The sequence below is a fragment of the Emys orbicularis genome, chromosome 7 (genome assembly GCF_028017835.1).
Source record: "Emys orbicularis isolate rEmyOrb1 chromosome 7, rEmyOrb1.hap1, whole genome shotgun sequence".
Classification (NCBI taxonomy): Eukaryota; Metazoa; Chordata; order Testudines; family Emydidae; genus Emys; species Emys orbicularis.
In genome coordinates this window covers 105,588,800-105,608,526 of record NC_088689.1, presented here as the reverse complement: position 1 = coordinate 105,608,526, position 19,727 = coordinate 105,588,800, and the positions used below count along the sequence as shown (strand labels likewise).

At 41.2% G+C, this 19,727-nt stretch overlaps 1 protein-coding gene across 1 annotated transcript in view; it reads left to right on the top strand.

Annotated features, from left to right (window-relative positions):
• The window catches only part of ERC2 (ELKS/RAB6-interacting/CAST family member 2), a 645,944-nt gene that overhangs the window by 173,894 nt on the left and 452,323 nt on the right, over positions 1 to 19,727 (top strand). The window contains exon 3 of the mRNA XM_065408253.1: positions 16,083 to 16,157. Within this exon, the coding sequence (XP_065264325.1) occupies positions 16,083 to 16,157 (75 nt within the window). The remainder of the gene's footprint in view (positions 1 to 16,082; positions 16,158 to 19,727) is intronic.

Sequence of the window (19,727 nt, the reverse complement as noted above, 5' to 3'; positions counted from 1 at the left end):
TTGACATAACTGAAAACCAAGCAAAAAGAATGGCTGAAAAGCAAACCCTTAACAGGAGAGACATTGACTTTCAAAATACAAATGGAGAAGCCATATCCAACTACCTAGCACTTCATATTTATGAACAAATCTAGTTCAAACAACTCTAGGAGTGAGGCTGTGCAAAGATATTTTATTGGATCCTTTTCCACCAACTGAAACACCCAAGATTCAGTGTTTGATTTCCTGCTTCCCCCCCCCAAACAAAACACAAAAACATCCCAAACTCTTATACTATAAAATTCCTATATTATGCTATCTGGATAGGAAAAGAATAGAATAGGTCAGCTGTCTAAAACTGAGGGATGTGATTCATGGGGAGGGGGATAATGTTAGAGGAATAGTGGCTTCACTTTTCCTGTCAAAGGAGAGAATGGGTGAAACTTGATGTATCCCAGTTGTGGTCATGACAGATGCTGAAAGGTCCCATGTTTCTAGAAGTGTTCAATTATTGTCACCACAGAACTTTTTCTTCACAAATCAGTCAATTCTCCACATCATCCAGCATTGGAGTTAAATTGTAAATAGTTCACTAGCTTCTCTGATGGCCCCTTTTTGGGATCTAGGTTTGGCATCATTTTCTGAAGGAGCCCTGCTGGATAAATCATATATAGCCTGAACTAATGGTGTTTTAAACAAATATAGGTAACACGTGCCATAGAAAAAAAAAAGAGAATAAGAAACCAAGAAAATCAAACGATTCTAGGGTATATACTTAATTGACCCAAAGTGAATACAAACAAGGAAGCACAAGGTACACCAGATTTTATGCTAGCACAATGATAGGAAAACAATGACAAAAATTAAATGCAAACATTGATATTGGCAAATTCTAAACTATAAACCTGCAATATTGTGAATCTAAAATAAAATTCCTTTTTAGAAAAAAAGAAAAGAAAAAAACCATTGCTAATAGTCACAGTTTATCAGAAATGTACAGATTTCTGGCTTCCATACTGCTGTAGCCATCATTTTCCTGTGGCTCTGTGCAGGTTATCTGCAATGCCAATTCTGCTAAAAATCTTATATTTGATGTGTGTAGTTTGCAACAGTGAACTATGCAAAAAGATATACAGTACCCTTAAAGTTTAGTGCATATTATCTGTTAAAACCAATTAAAAATGTTAATAACAATGCTAGCATATTTTTCAACAAGCTTAAAAGTTCTGGACGCCATATGTGTTGGGTAAGGGACATATGATAATTTGCGCTCTGATTCATATTCAGTTCCCTCTTTGTTTTTCCAGCACCATTCCCCCCCCATTTGAGGGACAAAGGTGAAATTATTCACCCATCTTCTGTCCAAATTGAAACTGGGCACACAGAGTACAAATGGAAGAAGCATAGAGGTGCATATGGAGGAGAGAAGGGTGGAAAATGTGCTAAAATGGATGTTGCCCTCTGACCCAAATCCCTGTCCTGGAATACCCCTAATGAAGATTATAGAATGCGAATTTGCGTAATTGCTATGCTCCCAATTCCAATACCAGTTATCCCATGTCTTATTACACTAAATAACTGAATTAATATACAATTGACACAACAAAATGTCCTTCAGCTATTTCCTCCATGTGATGGAGGGCCTCTAGCAGAAGGTTAGTGGCAGGATACTGTGGAATCCCACCTAACAAAAATGCTGTTTTATTTCCTAGCTGCTGTAGCCTGGCATGGAATATGTCAGTGTTGTCAATTCATAGTTGTGTCAGAAAAATAAAATGTGTTTGATCGTAATTTTTTTTACTGAGATGCTATCTCAAGTGTTTCATGCCTGTATTTTATTTTGTTTTTTGGTGGGGGGGAAAGGGGGAGAGATGGGGGGGGGGAGGGTATGCTGATAAATTAAGAATAATGTAACTTTCTTACATTACAGAATTTGTTTAGGATTCTGGTTTAATAGAATTTGATCTATCTTTGTAATGGTGTTTTTGGCTGGAGGACACTACAGTTGAGTTGACAATTTAGTTAAGTGCCTATGCTTTTATTTAAATGAAATAATTGATCAGAATGTTAAAATACTGCTGATCTCAAATTTTAAAGTTCAGGCAGGCTGATCGTGTAGGGGCAGTACAGTGCTCTTGTTCACCAGAAGAGTGGAAACCATCTGCTTTGTGGAGGTGTTGGAAAGAACTAGTTGTTCTTATGCCACAACTTGCTGTGACTTGCAGATTTGCCTGTTTTACCTGGGAATATTAGAAACTATGTTTACTGTGAGGCCTCTCCTGTGTCTAATTTAGCCTAGTCATTGCCATCTTTCATCTGTCCATTTAAATTTTCCTCTGGTTATCTGCCTCGGTTCCTTCTTAACAATCTCTATTTTTTCTATATTTTACATTTTTTTTTTGCTCTTGTCTTGTGGCTCCTCCTGCCTGTTTCCTACTCTGCAGAAGGTTATGTGCTGCTTGGAGAGAGGGGCATCCCCTGTTAGCCTCCTGGGGCTGGATCACATACTCTTTTATCATAGAATCATAGAATATCAGGGTTGGAAGGGACCTCAGGAGGTCATCTAGTCCAACCCCCTGTTCAAAGTAGGACCAATTCCCAACTAAATCATCCCAGCCAGGGCTTTGTCAAGCCTGACCTTAAAAACCTCTAAGGAAGGAGATTCCACCACCTCCCTAGGTAACCCATTCCAGTGCTTCACCACCCTTTTTTAGCTTATCATTGGATCAGAGGAGAAAAGTTTGGGCCTCTGAGTTGCTGCTGGCTGAGCCTTCAGCCTCCTGGGACATCAGTGGGATCAAGGATTGAAACTGGTTGGCTTTCAAGGAATCACCCATTGCTTTACCCACAGCCACAGATGTACCTTTGTCATAGGGATAGATAGAGAGGAAGGATGGTCCAGGTTTTAGCCTGCCCCCACTCTGCCGTAAATAGGCTTGGCAGAATTTGAGTTTTAAATCTGAGGAATAATATAGATGTTTATATTTAAGCATTTTTTTCATTTTTTTCACTAGTGTGGGAAATTATAGGGTATGTCAGAAAATAGTGGGGAGCAGACATAAAGACAGTAGATGTTGAGATTCAAAAGGTCAAAGCTTTATAATTGTTAAGCAAATTGTCAACATCACATCAAAATATACAAAGTAAATATCTTAACTCAAACTCTAAAGTTCTCAGGCAGCATTTTTCTTACTTTGACTATCTGTAAATTTCCGTTATTATCGATGTAAATATTTTTTCGTCTGTTTTTGTGTGTGTATGTGAAATCAATGTTTACTGGCATTTAACTGATAAAAATTGAATCCTCACAAGACTAGCCATAAACTTGTTGCGTTGCCTTTGGCAGGTCACTTAATTTCTGTGTCTCAGTTCCCCATCTGAAAAATAATAATAGCGCTTTCCTATCTCTGATCGGTTGGGATGATAAATTGTGAGGTGCTCTGACACTGCAATAATGGAGACCATGTAAGTACTGTACAGCAGATCCTACAAGTTCTCCTATGCCTTGTACAAAGGACATTTCTAGTGTGGGAGACACCACTATAAGGAATAAGGTAACCAAGAAACTAGTACTTTGGGTTTGGGTTCCATTCCAGTATTCAAATCCAACACCCCAGAAATACATGTGGAGGAAGAAGTGGGCAACCAGTTACTTCTGGTTTAGGCCCCATATACCCTAAAAAGTTATAGTAAATCTAAAACCTCCATGGATGCCAAAGAAAAGATCTATTTTTGGTGTGCTTATCACCATAATGACAAGGCACCATCATGCTATCTCTGTACTAGTATGCAGTATTCTGTGTAGCTCTTGAGAGAATCGTTTTTCAGTCTGCAGAATTCTGGTTAAATTGTACATACAAAGTAATTAACCAGAAAGATCTAGGAATTGCAACAATCCAGACTTCAGATGGGATATAATGAAAGCATAAATTAATAACTGAACATGCCCCCAAGGTTATTTGTAGAAGCCTTGCTAGTTAGGGGATAGTTTAAAGATTTTGTAATGTAAGCAAAAGGAGCTTCAGGCAAAAATTTCAGGATCAAAAACTACCTTATTTTAAAAAGTTCTAGAAGGCTCCCTGGTCCTTTTAATAAAAGTAATTTCAAAAGACAAAAACAGCATCAATTCAAAAAAAGACATAATGTGGAAAAATGTGGTTTCCTTATATTATAGTAACTGCATATTCAGAATGTCACTTAGGTAACTGTTTAATCAAATTATAAAGCACCTTAGATGATCTCAGTTAGAAAAACAATATATTATGCACATAAAGTGATATCAACATGTCTCTGAATCAATTTCCCTATAGAAAAAAATTGTACACCGAACAACATAAATTCAAGAACTGAGCCTTGTGATATCCCCAAATGTTTGAACCTGATTGGAAGAAAACCCACACAAAATAATAAACGGGGAGTCATTTTTTGATCTTCTCCAGAATCCCAAAGTCTGCTGCATTTTACCAGCAGGGCTAGAGAATAAAAGCTTTTAAGTCAGCCTGCATCAGATTGATTCATAAAGCTAACAGGAAAAGTATTATGAGGCAAGGCTTTATGCTATGATAGACATCTAGGAATACTCATCGTTGGCAGTCTATTCATCTTTGGCTAAAGGGGTGGAACTCTGGTTTGTTTCCCTGGGTAATCTATGGAATTCTGTTCATACTCCAACTCACTTTATATGCCCTTTGGGAACAGTGTCAAGTCTTAAAATTAGCTGTAATTTTTGTTGATCAGATAGGGAGTTGATTGGCCAGCTTTCCCCCCCCCCCCACACACACACAATTTCCACAGAAGAAGAAGATGACAAATCTAGGACATTCACTTAGTGTTTAAATCCATTGTGAGGTTGACATTTAATTAATTTTTCGTTTTCAACTGTCTGCTGAAACAATCAGTTAGTGATTGAGAGATTTCATCACTGAAGGTGACTTGTAAAGGTTTTTTTTTCTTTCTTTTGAAAAATTAGTTTTGTGCTAAATGCTCAGAACAGAAAGGGTAAAGGGGCATTCACTAATTGCTTTATTCTAAATGTACTTTTTAAAAAATATTTTTAGGGCAGATACTAGAAATTCACTGGTGCCGTGCACCATAATGGGCAGTTTTAAAATTGGCTCATTTTTAAATTTGGCAGTTTTAAAATTCTAAAAACCACAATACTGTATATCTTTTAACAAACAAATTTAAAACACCCAAATGTTTGCGGCACTACATGCTATCCTTAATTACCAGAGCCCTTATGGCCAGTGCAATTTCTGGTACTGGTGACATTGCAGCATGATGCATTGTATGCCATTGGTCAGTGGGATTCTGCAGGCCAGAAGTAAGAATTTTTGAATGGTATGTTTGGACTTCTATCATGCCTTCCTTCTATGGAAGCCATGGGATTTGGGGGAAGTGGTGGAATAAGACAAGCCAGTCAGAGTAAATCCAACTCCTATGTGATTATCAAGAAGTATGTATTATTTTATTAATATTTATTATTTGTATTGACCCTGGCACTTAGAAATCCTAGTCATGGACTAGGACCCAATTGTACTAGGCACTGTGCATACGCAACAACAAAAAGACCGTTCCTGTCACAGAGTATACAACAAGAGACAACAGATGGATACAGACAGAGGGAGATTTAAAGGAAACAATGAGACAATATTGGTCAGTGTGATAGGCAGTTCTCAGCATACCAATGTCCTAACTGTAACTTTAATACTAAACTGTTCCTAAGGTCATACAAACTGATCATAAGCATGAATAGAACTGCATGTATTATCTATGGAAACAGCCATCATTTCCTTCCCTTTAGCCAAAGATATATGGACTGTCAAAGATGAATGCTTCTGGATAAATCTCATGAAATTCGGTCCTGCCACATACTACTTTTCCTGTATGCTTTAAGTATAAAATGCTTCTTTGACTGTAAAAATTAAGATTTTTGGAAAATTGTATTGATTTATTCATTCACATGCTATATACGTGTAGATTGCTGAGTTATTGTCTTGTAGAGATATAACATCACATACAGGCATAGCAGAGTTAGGAAATACAATTAGCCAGGAAGCTGAGGGAAAGTGCATTTCTCGTAAACCTTTTGCTGGAAAAGTTCCTTTTTGCTAATTAATTTTTTTCTTTTGTGTAAGAAGAGCTTTTATTGTATTAATTATTGGCATCTTCCTTTGTATGCAATCATTTAGTTAATGTTGTTTAAAGAATCTTTGCTCACTTACGTGGAAAACTCATAACTAATTGGCTTTCCTTTTTTTTAGTTGTTTGTATAGATATTTAAAATATTAAATCCTGAATTCTTCAGGATGTGTTTTTTAGAGATGTCTTAAAATACTGTAGTAATTGATTTAATATCATGAGCCAAATTAGTTATTTTTATTTAACAGTTATATTGTGGTAGCAACTAAAAATTGCAACCGGGTTGGATTCCATTGTGCGTAAAGATATAATAAATGACAGCCCCTGATCACAAAAGCTTAACCTGTAAGGACAGGTCTACAGTATAATAAAAAACCCTGTGGCACTGAGTCTGGAGTCTGAGCCTGGGTGCCAGTCTGAGCCCAAATGTCTACACTTCAACTTTATAGCCCACAAGTCTAAGTCAGATGACCTGGGCCAGTTGCGGCCATGCTGTGGGTCTTTAATTGCAGTGTAGATGTACTCTAAAAGAGAAGGGTTTGTAACGGGTGGATGAGACTAACATATGTGCCAGAGTGGGATGGGGAAGATGAGATAAATATAATATGCTCACTGCAATTGAATGCTGTTGGTCATTTTCTGGGCAGCAGCAGCAAAAAAAGGGATAGGGATCCTACTGCATTTGGATTACAGGGAGGGGAAAGGGATTTACCTGAGTGGAGCCAAAGGGGGAACAGTAAGTGGCTGGACCAGGTGGGAGAAAGGGAAGGTATTTGTATATTCAGGAAGAACTCTCTCATTCGTCACAATCAGCAGCACCCACCAGCTCACCCATGGGGTGAAAGTAGACTGTTTTTAATGATCTGTCATTGGAATTGCGCTAGTTGCTTTTTATCTTTTCTTTTTTTGTGGGGGTGTGAGCTGGGAAGGAATTTTTCCATCTCTGCCAGATTAGCAGGGGCAGGGTGTTTTTTCCCCCATTTTCCCCATAGGTCAGGAACTGATGAGCTAGGTAAGGAGTTTAAGATGTCACAACTTAGTAGGTGGCAGGTGTCCGGTGCAGGTACTCATTAGAGAGGATATATAGTTCACTGATAAACAGGAATTGGAAGTGGATTTAAGGGAAGGTAAGCCCTAAGGAAGCTGGAAAAGAGGGTGTTGGGACTCCTAATGTCTGGTACAATGAAGAGATAACCTTGTTTTTCCCCAGATACCCCACCCCCCCATTTGAGGGGAGGGCAGTGGGGTCAAGAAGTGAGGTGGGACTAGGTTGGGAAGGGGGATTGCTGTTGGCAGCCCTCCTAAATGGGTAAAAAAGATTAAGGAAAGAGTGATGACCTGCATTGTATTATTTACTGCCAGATAGGTTAAGTGAATAAAGTTGTGGCCTAATTAAAACACATCTGTTGCATCATTTCTTTCTTCCTGTTTGTCTGAGACAGTGGGATGTGCCCAATACTTAGCTGGTTAGTAGTAATAATCACAGCTCTCCACCTGCTTAGCCCTTATCAGGTTGTCCTTTACTGTATGCATTATGGAAAGAGATGAGTTTTGAGGAGGAAACTGAATGATGACAAGGAGATGGCTTTATGGGTTTTGAGAGGGAGCTTTGCCCATTCATAAGGAGCAATATGGAAGACAGCACGAAATGGAGTTGCAGTGATATAACTGAGAGCAGCATTTGGTGCCAAATTTTATTAAAGACTTGGATGTTGATCTTATACTGTCCAGGTTATGAAACAGTCTCCAAGTCATTTGAAGTCCGATTGACAGTTACAGAGAAGCTTTTTCCCCCTGAAAATGTACTTCATTAGCTCTCCAAGGAGTAGGCTATGCTTAAGGCACTCAAAGCCCTGGTCTACACTACAGGGTTAGGTCGAATTTAGCCACGTTAGATCGATTTTTATAATGAATGTGTCTACACAAGCAACCCCGTTCCGTCGACCTAAAGGGCGCTTAAAATTGATTTCTGTACTCCTCCCCGGCGAGGGGAGTGGTGCTAAAATCGACCTTGCTGGGTCGATTTTTGGGTATTGAGGACACAAATCGACACTATTGGCCTCCGGGAGCTATCCCAGAGTGCTCCAATGTGACTGCTCTGGACAGCACTTTCAACACCAATGCACTAGCTAGGTACACAGGAAAAGCCTTGGGAACTTTTGAATTTCATTTCCTGTTTGGTCAGCGTGGCACGCTCAGCAGCACAGGTGACCATGCAGTCTCCCCAGAATCACAAACGAGCTCCAGCATGGAGCGAATGGGAGACACTGGATCTGATTGCTGTATGGGGAGAAGAATCTGTGCAGGCAGAACTCTGATTAAAAAAAGAAGAAATGCTAATATATATGCCAAAATTGCACAGGGCATGATGGACAGAGGCTACAACAGGGACACACAGCAGTGCTGCGTGAGAGTCAAGGAGCTCAGGCAAGCCGATCAAAAGACAAAGGAGGCAAACGGTCACTCTGGGTCAGAGCCCCATACATGCCGCTTCTATGATCAGCTGCATGGCATTCTAGGGGGGGACCCTACCACTACCCCACCACTGTCCATGGACACCTGCAAGGGGGGAGTCTCACGCAGCACGGAGGAGGATTTTGTGGATGAGGAGGAGCAGGAGGAGGAGAATGCGCAGCTGGCAAGCGGTGAATCCATTCTCCCCGGCAGCCAGGACCTTTTCATCACCCTGGAGCCAATACCCTCCCAGGGCGGGATCCCTGACCCTGAAGGCGGAGAAGGCACTTCTGGTGAGTGCACATTTGTAACTACAGTTCAGGGTTTAAAAGAAATAGCATTTAATGTTTGATTTGCCCTGAAGACTTGGGATGCATTGGCGGCCAGTACAGCTACTGGAAAAGTCTGTTAACATGTCTGGGGACGGAGCGGGAATCCTCCAGGGACATCTCCATGAAGCTCTCCTGGAGATACTCTGAAAGCCTTTGCAGAAAGTTTCTGGGGAGGGCTGCCTTATTTCGTCCTCCATGGTAGGACACTTTACCACGGCAAGCCAGTAGCAAGTAGTCTGGAAGCATTGCAGCACAAAGCATGGCAGCGAATGGTCCTGGGTTTTGGTCACATTCAAGGAACATTCGGTCTATATGTTTCTGTGTTAGCCTCAGGAGAGTGATATCATTCATGGTCACCTAGTTGAAGTAGGAGAATTTTTGTAAGGGAACAGTAAAAGGACCCCGTTCATGCTGGGCTATTTGCGCTTGGCTAAAGTGTATATCTCTCTCCCCCCAGCTTAGTGTTATCCACGAACTTGCTGAGGGTGCAATCATCCAGATCATTAATAAAGATCTTGAACAAAACCGGCGCCAGGACCAACCCCAGGGGCACTCCGCTTGATACTGGCTACCAACTAGACATCAAGCCATTGATCACTACCCGTTGATCCCAACAATCTAGCCAGCTTTCTATTCACCTTTATAGTCCATTCATCCAGCCCATACTTTAACTTGCTATCTATCCTGGCCCCTCATAGACTCATAGACTCATAGACTTTAAGGTCAGAAGGGACCAATATGGTCATCTAGTCTGACCTCCCGCATGATGCAGGCCACAAATGCTGACCCACCCACAACAGAATCTTCCCTCCTGCGACCCCTGCCCTATGCTGCGGAGGAAGGCGAAAAACCTCCAAGGCCTCTGCCAATCTACCCTGGAGGAAAATTCCTTCCCGACCCCAAATATGGCGATCAGCAGAACCCCGAGCATACAGGCAAGATTCTACAGCCGGACCCTCATTCTACCCGCGATGGCACGTTAATGCCTAATTGACCAAAATCACGTTATCCCATCAAACCATTCCCTCCATAAACTTATCAAGCCTAATCTTGAAGCCAGAGAGGTCCTTCGCCCCCACCGTTTCCCTCGGAAGGCTGTTCCAAAATTTCACCCCTCTGACGGTCAGAAACCTTCGTCTAATTTCAAGCCTAAACTTCCCCACGGCCAGTTTATATCCATTCGTTCTCGTGTCCACATTACTACTAAGCTGAAATAATTCCTCTCCCTCCTTTGTATTAATCCCTTTGATATATTTAAAGAGAGCAATCATATCCCCCCTCAGCCTTCTTTTGGTTAGGCTAAACAAACCGAGCTCCACGAGTCTCCTTTCATAGGAGAGGTTTTCCATTCCTCGGATCATCCTAGTGGCCCTTCTCTGTACCCGTTCCAGTTTGAGTTCATCCTTTTTAAACATAGGAGACCAGAACTGCACACAGTACTCCAAATGAGGTCTCACCAGCGCCTTGTATAACGGAAGCAGCACCTCCCTGTCCCTACTAGAAATACCTCGCCTAACGCATCCCAAGATCGCATTAGCTTTTTTCACAGCCACTTCACATTGCCGACTCATAGTCATCCTGCGATCAACCAGGACTCCGAGGTCCTTCTCCTCCTCCGTCACTTCCAACCTATGCGTCCCTAACTTATAACTAAAATTCTTGTTAGTCATCCCTAAATGCATCACCTTACACTTCTCACTATTAAATCTCATCCTATTATTGTTACTCCAATTTACAAGGTCATCCAAGTCTCCCTGCAGAATATCCCGATCCTTCTCCGAATTGGCAATACCTCCCAACTTTGTGTCATCCGCAAACTTTATCAGCCCACTCCTGCATTCGGTTCCGAGGTCAGTAACGAATAGATTAAATAAAATCGGACCCAAAACCGAACCTTGAGGAACCCCACTGGTGACCTCCCTCCAACCCGACAGTTCCCCTTTCAGTACTACCCGCTGCAGTCTCCCCTTTAACCAGTTCTTTATCCACCTCTGGATTTTCATATCGATCCCCATCTTTTCTAATTTAACCAATAATTCCTCGTGCGGCACAGTATCAAACGCTTTACTAAAATCTAGGTAAATTAGATCCACCGCATTTCCTTTATCTAGAAGGTCTGTTACTTTCTCAAAGAAGGAGATCAAGTTGGTTTGGCACGATCTTCCTTTCGTAAACCCATGTTGTAATTTGTCCCAATTGCCATTCACCTCAAGGTCCTTAACTACTTTTTCCTTCAAAATTTTTTCCAGGACCTTGCCTACTACAGAAGTTAAACTAACAGGCCTGTAGTTACCTGGGTCACTTTTTATCCCCTTCTTGAAAATAGGAACCACATTAGCTATTTTCCAGTCCATCGGTACCACCCCCGAGTTTACAGATTTATTAAAAATTATCGCCAAGGGGCTTGCAGTTTCTCGCGCGAGCTCCTTCAATATTCTAGGATGAAGATCATCCGGTCCGCCCGATTTAGTCCCATTTAGCTGGTCAAGTTTGGCTTCCACCTCTGATACTTTAATGTCAATCGCCCCTCCTTTATTCCCCTCTGTCCCGCTCCCTCTATTCCTAAGCCCTTCATTAGCCTTGTTAAAGACCGATGCAAAATATTCATTTAGATATTGTGCCATGCTTAGATTGTCCTTAATCTCCACTCCATCTGCAAGCTTCAGTGGCCCCACTTCCTCTACTTACATCAGTCTGGGAAAGGGAAAGAGTGCCAGATGAGTGGACCAATGGTGTTATAGCGAAGATACCAAAGAAAGGAACTCTCAGTAATTGTAATAACTGGCGTGGTATCACACTTTTATCTGTGCCAAGCAAAGTATGGTTTAAGATCATAGTCCAGCGTATATCAGAGGCACTTGATAGTGTTCTCAGAAAAGAGCAAGCTGGTTTTCAGAAAGGGTGTGGATACACAGACCAGATCTTCACTCATTGTAGAAACACTCACATACTCAGGCAGCACCATCAGCCAGGACGGCGGAACAAGCCAGGACATCCGGAACAAAATCAATAAAGCCAGGAACACCTTCAGGAGCTTAAATACAGTCTGAGTATGAAAAGTTGAAATAGTCATCATTTCTATGTCCTTCTTGCCCAGAATTTCCATTTTCACTGGAGTGTTAGGGACATTAAAAGCAAAATAATCCAGGAAGTCTGGCAAATAGGCAGCTGCACCATGTACTATGGCTAAAGCATAGTAGGCTGCATTTTTCTCATTTTCACTGAATGACAAAGCAAGAAATTCTTCTGCAAATCTCTCCATCTCCACTGGAGACAAAAATGTGAGTTCATCCATGTAGGCATGAAGGACCAAAGCACCACCATTAGACTGATGTTCTTCATGAATATAGTTACTAAATTTAGTGCCAGTTTTCCCTGAGAATAGCCACGTGGTGGGGGGAGGACTGAAGGGATTATCCCAAATAGCCATACGGAGGGGTGGGGGGAGGTTTGGGCTGCACGTCCACCCGAAAACCACAGCCCCTCCTTTTAAATGGCAAACCCAACCGGCATTGCTTGCTATGGGAAAGGAGGGCGCTGCAGTTTGAAAACATTCCCACATGTTATCAAGGTGTTAGAAGCCAAACCCACGTAGCCTTTGGCTTACCATGGCTGCCTGGAAACCAAATTCTGTTGCCCAGCCGTGTGTGATGTGTCACCGTACCGGCAGGCGCTCAATATAAAAGGCAAAATGCAACCTTGTACCTAAAGCACATGTGCTGTCTGCTGTGAATTGCTTGATTCACTGTGAAAGAGACTCCCTTTTGTTCTCAGAAATGTATTATCTTAAATTTTACTCTCACTTTTTATCCCCGCACAGGTGCAAATGTTTCTATGCTCCCCCTATCATCTCCGTCCCTGAGGTTATCGCAGATTAGAAGGCGAAAAAAACGCACTCGCGATGACATGTTTTCCGAGCTCATGCAGTCCTCCCGCACTGATAGGGCACAGCTGAATGCATGGAGGCATTCAGTGGCAGAGTCCAGGAAAGCATTAAGTGACCGCGATGAGAAGAGGCAGGATGCAATGCTGAGGCTAATGGGGCAGCAAACGGACATGCTCAGGCGTCTGCTGCAGCTGCAGGAAAGCCAACAAGAGCACAGACTGCTGCTGCATCCACTGTACAACCACCTGCCCTCTTCCCCAAGTTCCATATCCTCCTCACCCAGACGCCCAAGAACACTTGGGGGGAGGGAGGGAAGGCTCTGGGCACCCAGCCACTCCACTCCAGAGGATGGCCCAAGCAACAGAAGGTTTAACCTAGTCAGCAAACAGCACCAGCGAACTTTTAAACTTCCAAAGGCACATTCTACCACCATTCTGCACTTGCTCAGCCTATAGTTGAACTATTCCTTACTACTGTGCAGGCTGCCTGGGTATGGCTTCATGAGCCATGGGAGCAAGGGGTAGGCTGGGTCTCCAAGGATAACTATTGGCATTTCAACATCCCCAACAGTAATTTTCTGGTCTGGGAAGTAAATCCCTTCTTGCAGCTGCTCAAACTGCCCAGAGTTCCTAAAGATGTGAGCGTCATGCACGTTTCCCAGCCATCCCATGTTGATATCGGTGAAACGTCCCTTGTGATCCACCAGCGCTTGCAGCACCATTGAGAAGTACCCCTTGCGGTTTATGTACTGGTTGGCAAGGTGGTCCGGTGCCAAGATAGGGATATACATTCCGTCTATCGCCCCACCACAGTTAGGGAACCCCATTGCAGCAAAGCCATCCACTATGACCTGCACATTTCCCAGAGGCACTACCCTTGATAGCAGAATATCAGTGATTGCACTGGCTACTTGAATGACACCTGTCCCCACAGTAGATTTGCCCATTCCAAATTGATTCCCAACTGACCGGTAGCAGTCAGGCGTTGCAAGCTTCCACAGTGCTATTGCCACTTGCTTCTCAACAGTCAAGGCAGCTCTCATCTTGGTATTCCTGTGCTTCAGGGTGGGGGAAAGCAACTCAGAGTTCCAGGAAAGTGGCCTTACGCATGCGAAAGTTTAGCAGCCACTGGGAATCATCCCATACCTGCAGCACTATGCGGTCCCACCAGTCTGTGCTTGTTTGCTGGGCCCAGAATTGGTATTCCACTGTATCAACCAGCCCCACTGCCGCCATGATGTCCCAATTGCCACAGCCTGTACTTTCAGGAACATCTATGTCCATGTCCTCCTCACAATCGTTCTCGTGCTGCTGTCTCTTAACCAGGTTCTGCACATACTGCAGTATAATGCACGAGGTGTTTACAATGCTCGCAACAGCAGTGGTGAGCTGAGTGGTCTCCATGCTTGCCATGCTATGGCGTCTGCACGGGTAACTCGGGCAAAAAGGCGCAAAATGATTGTCTGCAGTTGCTTTCATGGAGGGAGGAAGGGAGGGGAGAGTGACGACATATACCCAAAACCACCTGGAACAATGTTTTTGCCCCATCAGGCATTGGGAGCTTAACCCATAATTCCAATGGGCAGCGGAGACTGCGGGAACTGTGGGATAGCTTCCACAGTGCATCACTCTGTGAGTCGATGCTAGCCACTGTAATGAGGACGCACTCCGTCGACTCAATGCGCTTAGTGGGGAGATACAAAATTGACTGTATAAAATCGATTTCTAAAAATCAACTTCTATAAAATCGACCTAATTTTGTAGTGTAGACATACCCTAAGGAATGTGTTCCCTCTATTTCTAGTGTTTGGTTTTAAAGGGACTAGTTTACAACATCAAAAACAATTGCTTAGAGATATAGTTTGAGGGTCTCTTAGGCACCTTTATTTGGGCTTATAAAGAAGAAACATGAATACAGGATTACCTAATTAAAATCCAAAATTTGGGCCTTTGAAGTCTCACCAGAAAGAATGGAAACCCAACGAGATAGGGATGGTAAATTGCTTGATCTGGATGAAGGAAGGGGTCAGGAGGGAAGAAGACACATCCACAGCATCATTTGCCCTCCATACTTGAAGATGTATCTCTGCAGAAATTGAGCTTTATGGATGGGAATAAGGTTGGGAATGGACAAGTTAGGACTTGCGGGAGACAGCGACTGTCCATAGTATAGTTCCCACTAATCCTGCAAGGAATCATCAAGTAAGCTAATTCTGAACCCATCAGCATTATTTTAGTCACCTCCACCTTCATAGCTCTGAAACTCATTGTGGGAAGGTTTGGTGGCAATGTCCTATGGCATTGTACTTTTCATGTAGGTCAGTGGGGCTGAGAGGGCCAGAAAACAATAGCCTTTACACAGATAATTCTGAATTCCAGCAGATCCTATGAGAACCCTAGAGTACCACATCTGAAATCCCTTTTGTTCTAACTGTGCACATGCGTGTGAAGGAGACACGGACAGAGACTGTAAAATAACCACATATGGAATACCATGGAATTTACAGTCACCTACAGTATGTGAGAAACATTCACGTCGGCATCAGAAGCAGTACTTTGAATAGATATTAAAATATTTTTCAATTAATGGTTTGTACACAGTTCTCAATGTTGTCAATATCTACCCTCAGTCTTCAGCTTTGAAGAGTGGCTGATGTTTGCTTTTGTTAATTGTACATCTTTGTGTAGCAATTGTAACCTCTATATTTTTATTACCTGTAGATTAAACTGTGAAAAATATCATACTGTGATACATAAAAACTGGAATGCAAAAGCTACTGTAGATGGTGCTGCATCAACCCATTATATAATTACTATTCTTAAAATGTCAAATTTGAATGTAATGGTTTTAAATTGCTTGCTTCAAATATTGGTAGAAAAACTCTAAGCAGAGAACTTCAGTAAAAGATTTTAAATGACATTTATTTTTCTTAGTTTTTGAATTAGCAACACAGTGTACTATAATTGAATGAATTATGATTTGATGTCTGGGCAAAAGCAGCAGTGTTGTATTTGGACTAAGAAATTACTTGCTGGCTTTGTCACAGTTGACGTTAATTATTGATAGAGGTTTCAGAAATAGCGCATGTGCCGACAGCGTTGACTGTAATATAAGATAGAGACTGCAGTGATGCTAGAGGGATCATAAGAAAGATGCACCTGTAGCATTTGGACTTGTGCACTTCTGAACATCAGACTTTTAATTTGCTGTGGACTGTGCTATATTTATATGAGAGACAAAATAATGGAAAGATGAGTCGTCAAGCTTATTTTTATCGTGTCCCTCCACAGGAACTACACAGAAGAACCCAACTTCAGCCTGAACCAGCAAAGACAAAAGCTCTTCAGACAGTTATAGAGATGAAGGTATGGACTTTGCATGCTTGCCAATACGTAATCTTTTAGTTTGAACTCAGTTAATACCAGTTAATATAAAAACAAGAAATGAGCTGTAGCTTTTATTGAATTTATTTTTGTGTAAAGCAAGGGAATAATCAGTATTTCCCCCCCCCCGCCCGCAAAAATTTCTAAATTTCATAGATCTGTAAAAGTTTTTTTAGATTCCTTGATTCCAAGGCCAGAAGGGATCATTGTGATCAGTTAGTCTGGCCTCTTGTATAACTCAGGCCATAGAACTTCCCCAAAATAAATGTAGCTACCATTTGCTCTTGTAAACATCTTATTCATAGTAACTGCACATACAGTTTTGCATTTTGACTAATACCCCTTTTTGGTGAAAAGCTAAGGCCTGCAATTTCACAAACGTGAGAATAGCATTCTGGGAAAGGTATAAAAATATTCTTTGTCTCCAGAAAGAACAAATAATTCATCTTTTTCCAAACCCATTATTGATAAATTAAATAATTTCCCCCTTTCCACATATTTTCTCAATAAATCATCCCCGTATTAGAAAGATGACTGATTTGCAGTGAGCAAGCTGATAAACTGGTTTTGCTGATCGTAGAAACTAGATCATACAGAAAGTAGTGGCCGTTTTCCTGTAATCATAGAGTAGAATTTCATATTCTACTAAAGCATAGTAAACATTTTTTCCTTTTACTAACCTCCATTTTAGTGGTTCTCCTCTTCACACTCATATCACTGTTCTTAGTAGTCCCCTTCAAAAAGCAGACAAGTTCTGCTCAGTGAAGTTTTGCAAGGATAATTTGGCTACATTCTAGGGCATGTCAATTAAATAACATACAGAAAAAAGTTGGACAATCAATGCATTGTAGTATTTTAGTTATCAGAACAGCTTGGGGTATATTTCAGGAAAACTTTGTTAGCTTTAGTAATTCGAAAACTCCAGAGGACTGATCCTGCAAACCCTTACTCCTGTGTATAGTCCTTTGATGAGGCTACTCACATGAGCAAGAGTTAGTAGGATTGGCTCATATATTTATTATTAAAGAATTAGTGCAGAAGACACACACCCACCAGCTTTTGTCACAGATAATAAGAATACATGCTAATGGCTTGCTTTTGGTTGGATGTTAATGTAAATCTGGACTAGCTCCATTAAGGTCTATGAAGTTACAGTGGTATAAATCTGGTGTAAAGGAAATCCGAATAAGCCCTGTATTTTTATGCTGCACACTTGCCATATGATACAATATTATAAATGGCAAAAACCTGAAAACAACCTTATCATCCACCTTAAAAGATAAATGACTCTTCAGCACTGAGCTGCATATTACTCATTTTTTGGATGTGAAATTCTTGCATTACAAAGCTATTCTTTCTTTCCCAAAACTGTGTGTGTGATTTGCCAAATTTGACTGTACTAACTGCTGTCAAAGCTGAGTGGATAAATGAATATTAATGAAAGGTATATTTTTATATCCGTTTTTTTTAACAGGGCTTCTGGGTATTTATGCCATTATCTGTTTCTGTATAATTCACTGTTCTTTTGATTATTAGATTTAATTATTGTGTCTAAGCCACTTTTTCTCAATCTGTAAATTGCTGGGCTCCTTGCAACCTGCTGGAAGCACAAAGAAACTCAGGTACAATGGGGGCAACAAAGGTTTTTTTTTAGTTTTTTTTGCTTGAGGCTTAGTAAAACCAAGTATTCTATTGCTGAATATTAAGGAATATTAAGGAATATAAATATTCAGTACATAGTTCCAGGTGTACTAAGCCCAAAGAGAATGATCAGGCATAAAAGAAAAAATAATAGCCTGTCTCTGACCAAATAATTGAAATCTGCCTCTCATCTGCCTCTCATACGAACCTTTTAAAGATCATTTTTCTGTTGAAGATCACTTGCCCATATTGCCTACCTGTCTCTTAAAACCATTTTCACACTGGAGACAGGTCAGAAATTTGTCTAAGGGGAAGAGTGCTGTGACAAAGCTTGATTGCTTTGTTTGATATATAGCATTGCCAACATCACACATTCAAAAATTACAATTCGGGCATTCAAAAAAGACCATTAGATTTTTTTAAATCTCATAATTTTAAACCAGAGTTATGTTGAGATCTTTTTATTTGCCTTCTGGGTTTTGACTCTTTAGGGGTAACAATTTGTAACATTTCTCCACAACCATATGGGCTACAATATTTTAATCAAAGCTGAGATTTTCACAGAACTATGTAAATGCACAAGTTGGGTCTTTAAGAAATAACTCAAATATTATTAGACTCATGATAAAATTGTGAGAGTTGGCAAACCATCCTGAATACAATAATGATGGCCTTTCACTTCTGTCTTAAAGGAAGTGCAAATTAAGGGCCTTAGTTTTGCCACTGACTTTTAAGTGAGTGACTACAGCATGTCTGAATGCTGAAGTAAATACAGGAGTTGCTTTTTTAATGGATAATTATTAGCTTGGATTATCCTATATGTCTAATGAAAAAAAGTTATACCCATGGCAGTGTTCCATGTACTGCTATATATTTTATGCAGAACTTGCTGTTGATTCCAGTCTGGGAATCCATGTATTAGCTGATACAAGAACATTGTCCAGCATTTTTTGCTGTAATTTATCAACTACAGCATATTAGAAAGTAGGAGACTATGTTTTGTTGGGATGATCATTTTGAACACTTAATGTTGAATAAGATCAATTAAAAAATAGTCAAACTGACGTGTTGCACCTGTGAGGATAGTAACAACAAAAAGAGGGCCCTAAAGGTTAAGCTGCAAAATAAATTTTGATTCTTCTGCAAATGCGCAAACCCATTCTCCATTTGGTAGGAGGAAGTACCCAGAGTCACAGGTATTCTGACAATTTTTCTGCCATTGAAGTCAGAAAGTCCTGTCTTTTGGCTCCTCAGGATACTAGGAAATATATTGTTTCCATTGAAAAAGGATTGAGAGCAGTGCTTTTTACCTGCAAGATCTTTGTAATGAGCACTCTCACTGGTCATTGCTGAGTCTGTAATTCCCTCACCTGACACTTTTACCTTTCCCCAGAGCCTTTTAATCTGTCCTCTTTTCATCAAATCCCTACACTCCCCATGTCTCTTCTCTTCTGCACCCCAATTCTCTTTCTTCCCCATCTCTCCTTTCTCTCCACCCAGAACTGCTTGCCAAAACTGCCATGTTCTCTTTTCCTAGCCCTATGTTTCCAGATACCAACCCCCCTCTGTCTCAAAATTCCTTACTCACTTTTTCCTTCCAAATTTCCAGACTTCTCCAGACCCCTAATTCTCCCTGCCTGCTTCCTCAAACACAGCCTCCCACTCCTCATTTCCACTCTCTTCCTTCTTCTCCAAAGTGCCTAGCTCCTCCTCAGTTTCCCCTGTACCTATCACCTCCCTTGTCCCCTCCCTCTCCACAAAAGCTCAGTTCTGCCGAGATGGGTCAGAGGACAGAGTGATCGCCTAGAGCCAGGAAACTGCAGCTCTGTTCCACTCTATCCCTCATTCCTTCAAGATTTATTTTTCTCCCAAACTTCCTTATCCACATTTACTCCTTGGTCTTAAAGGGTC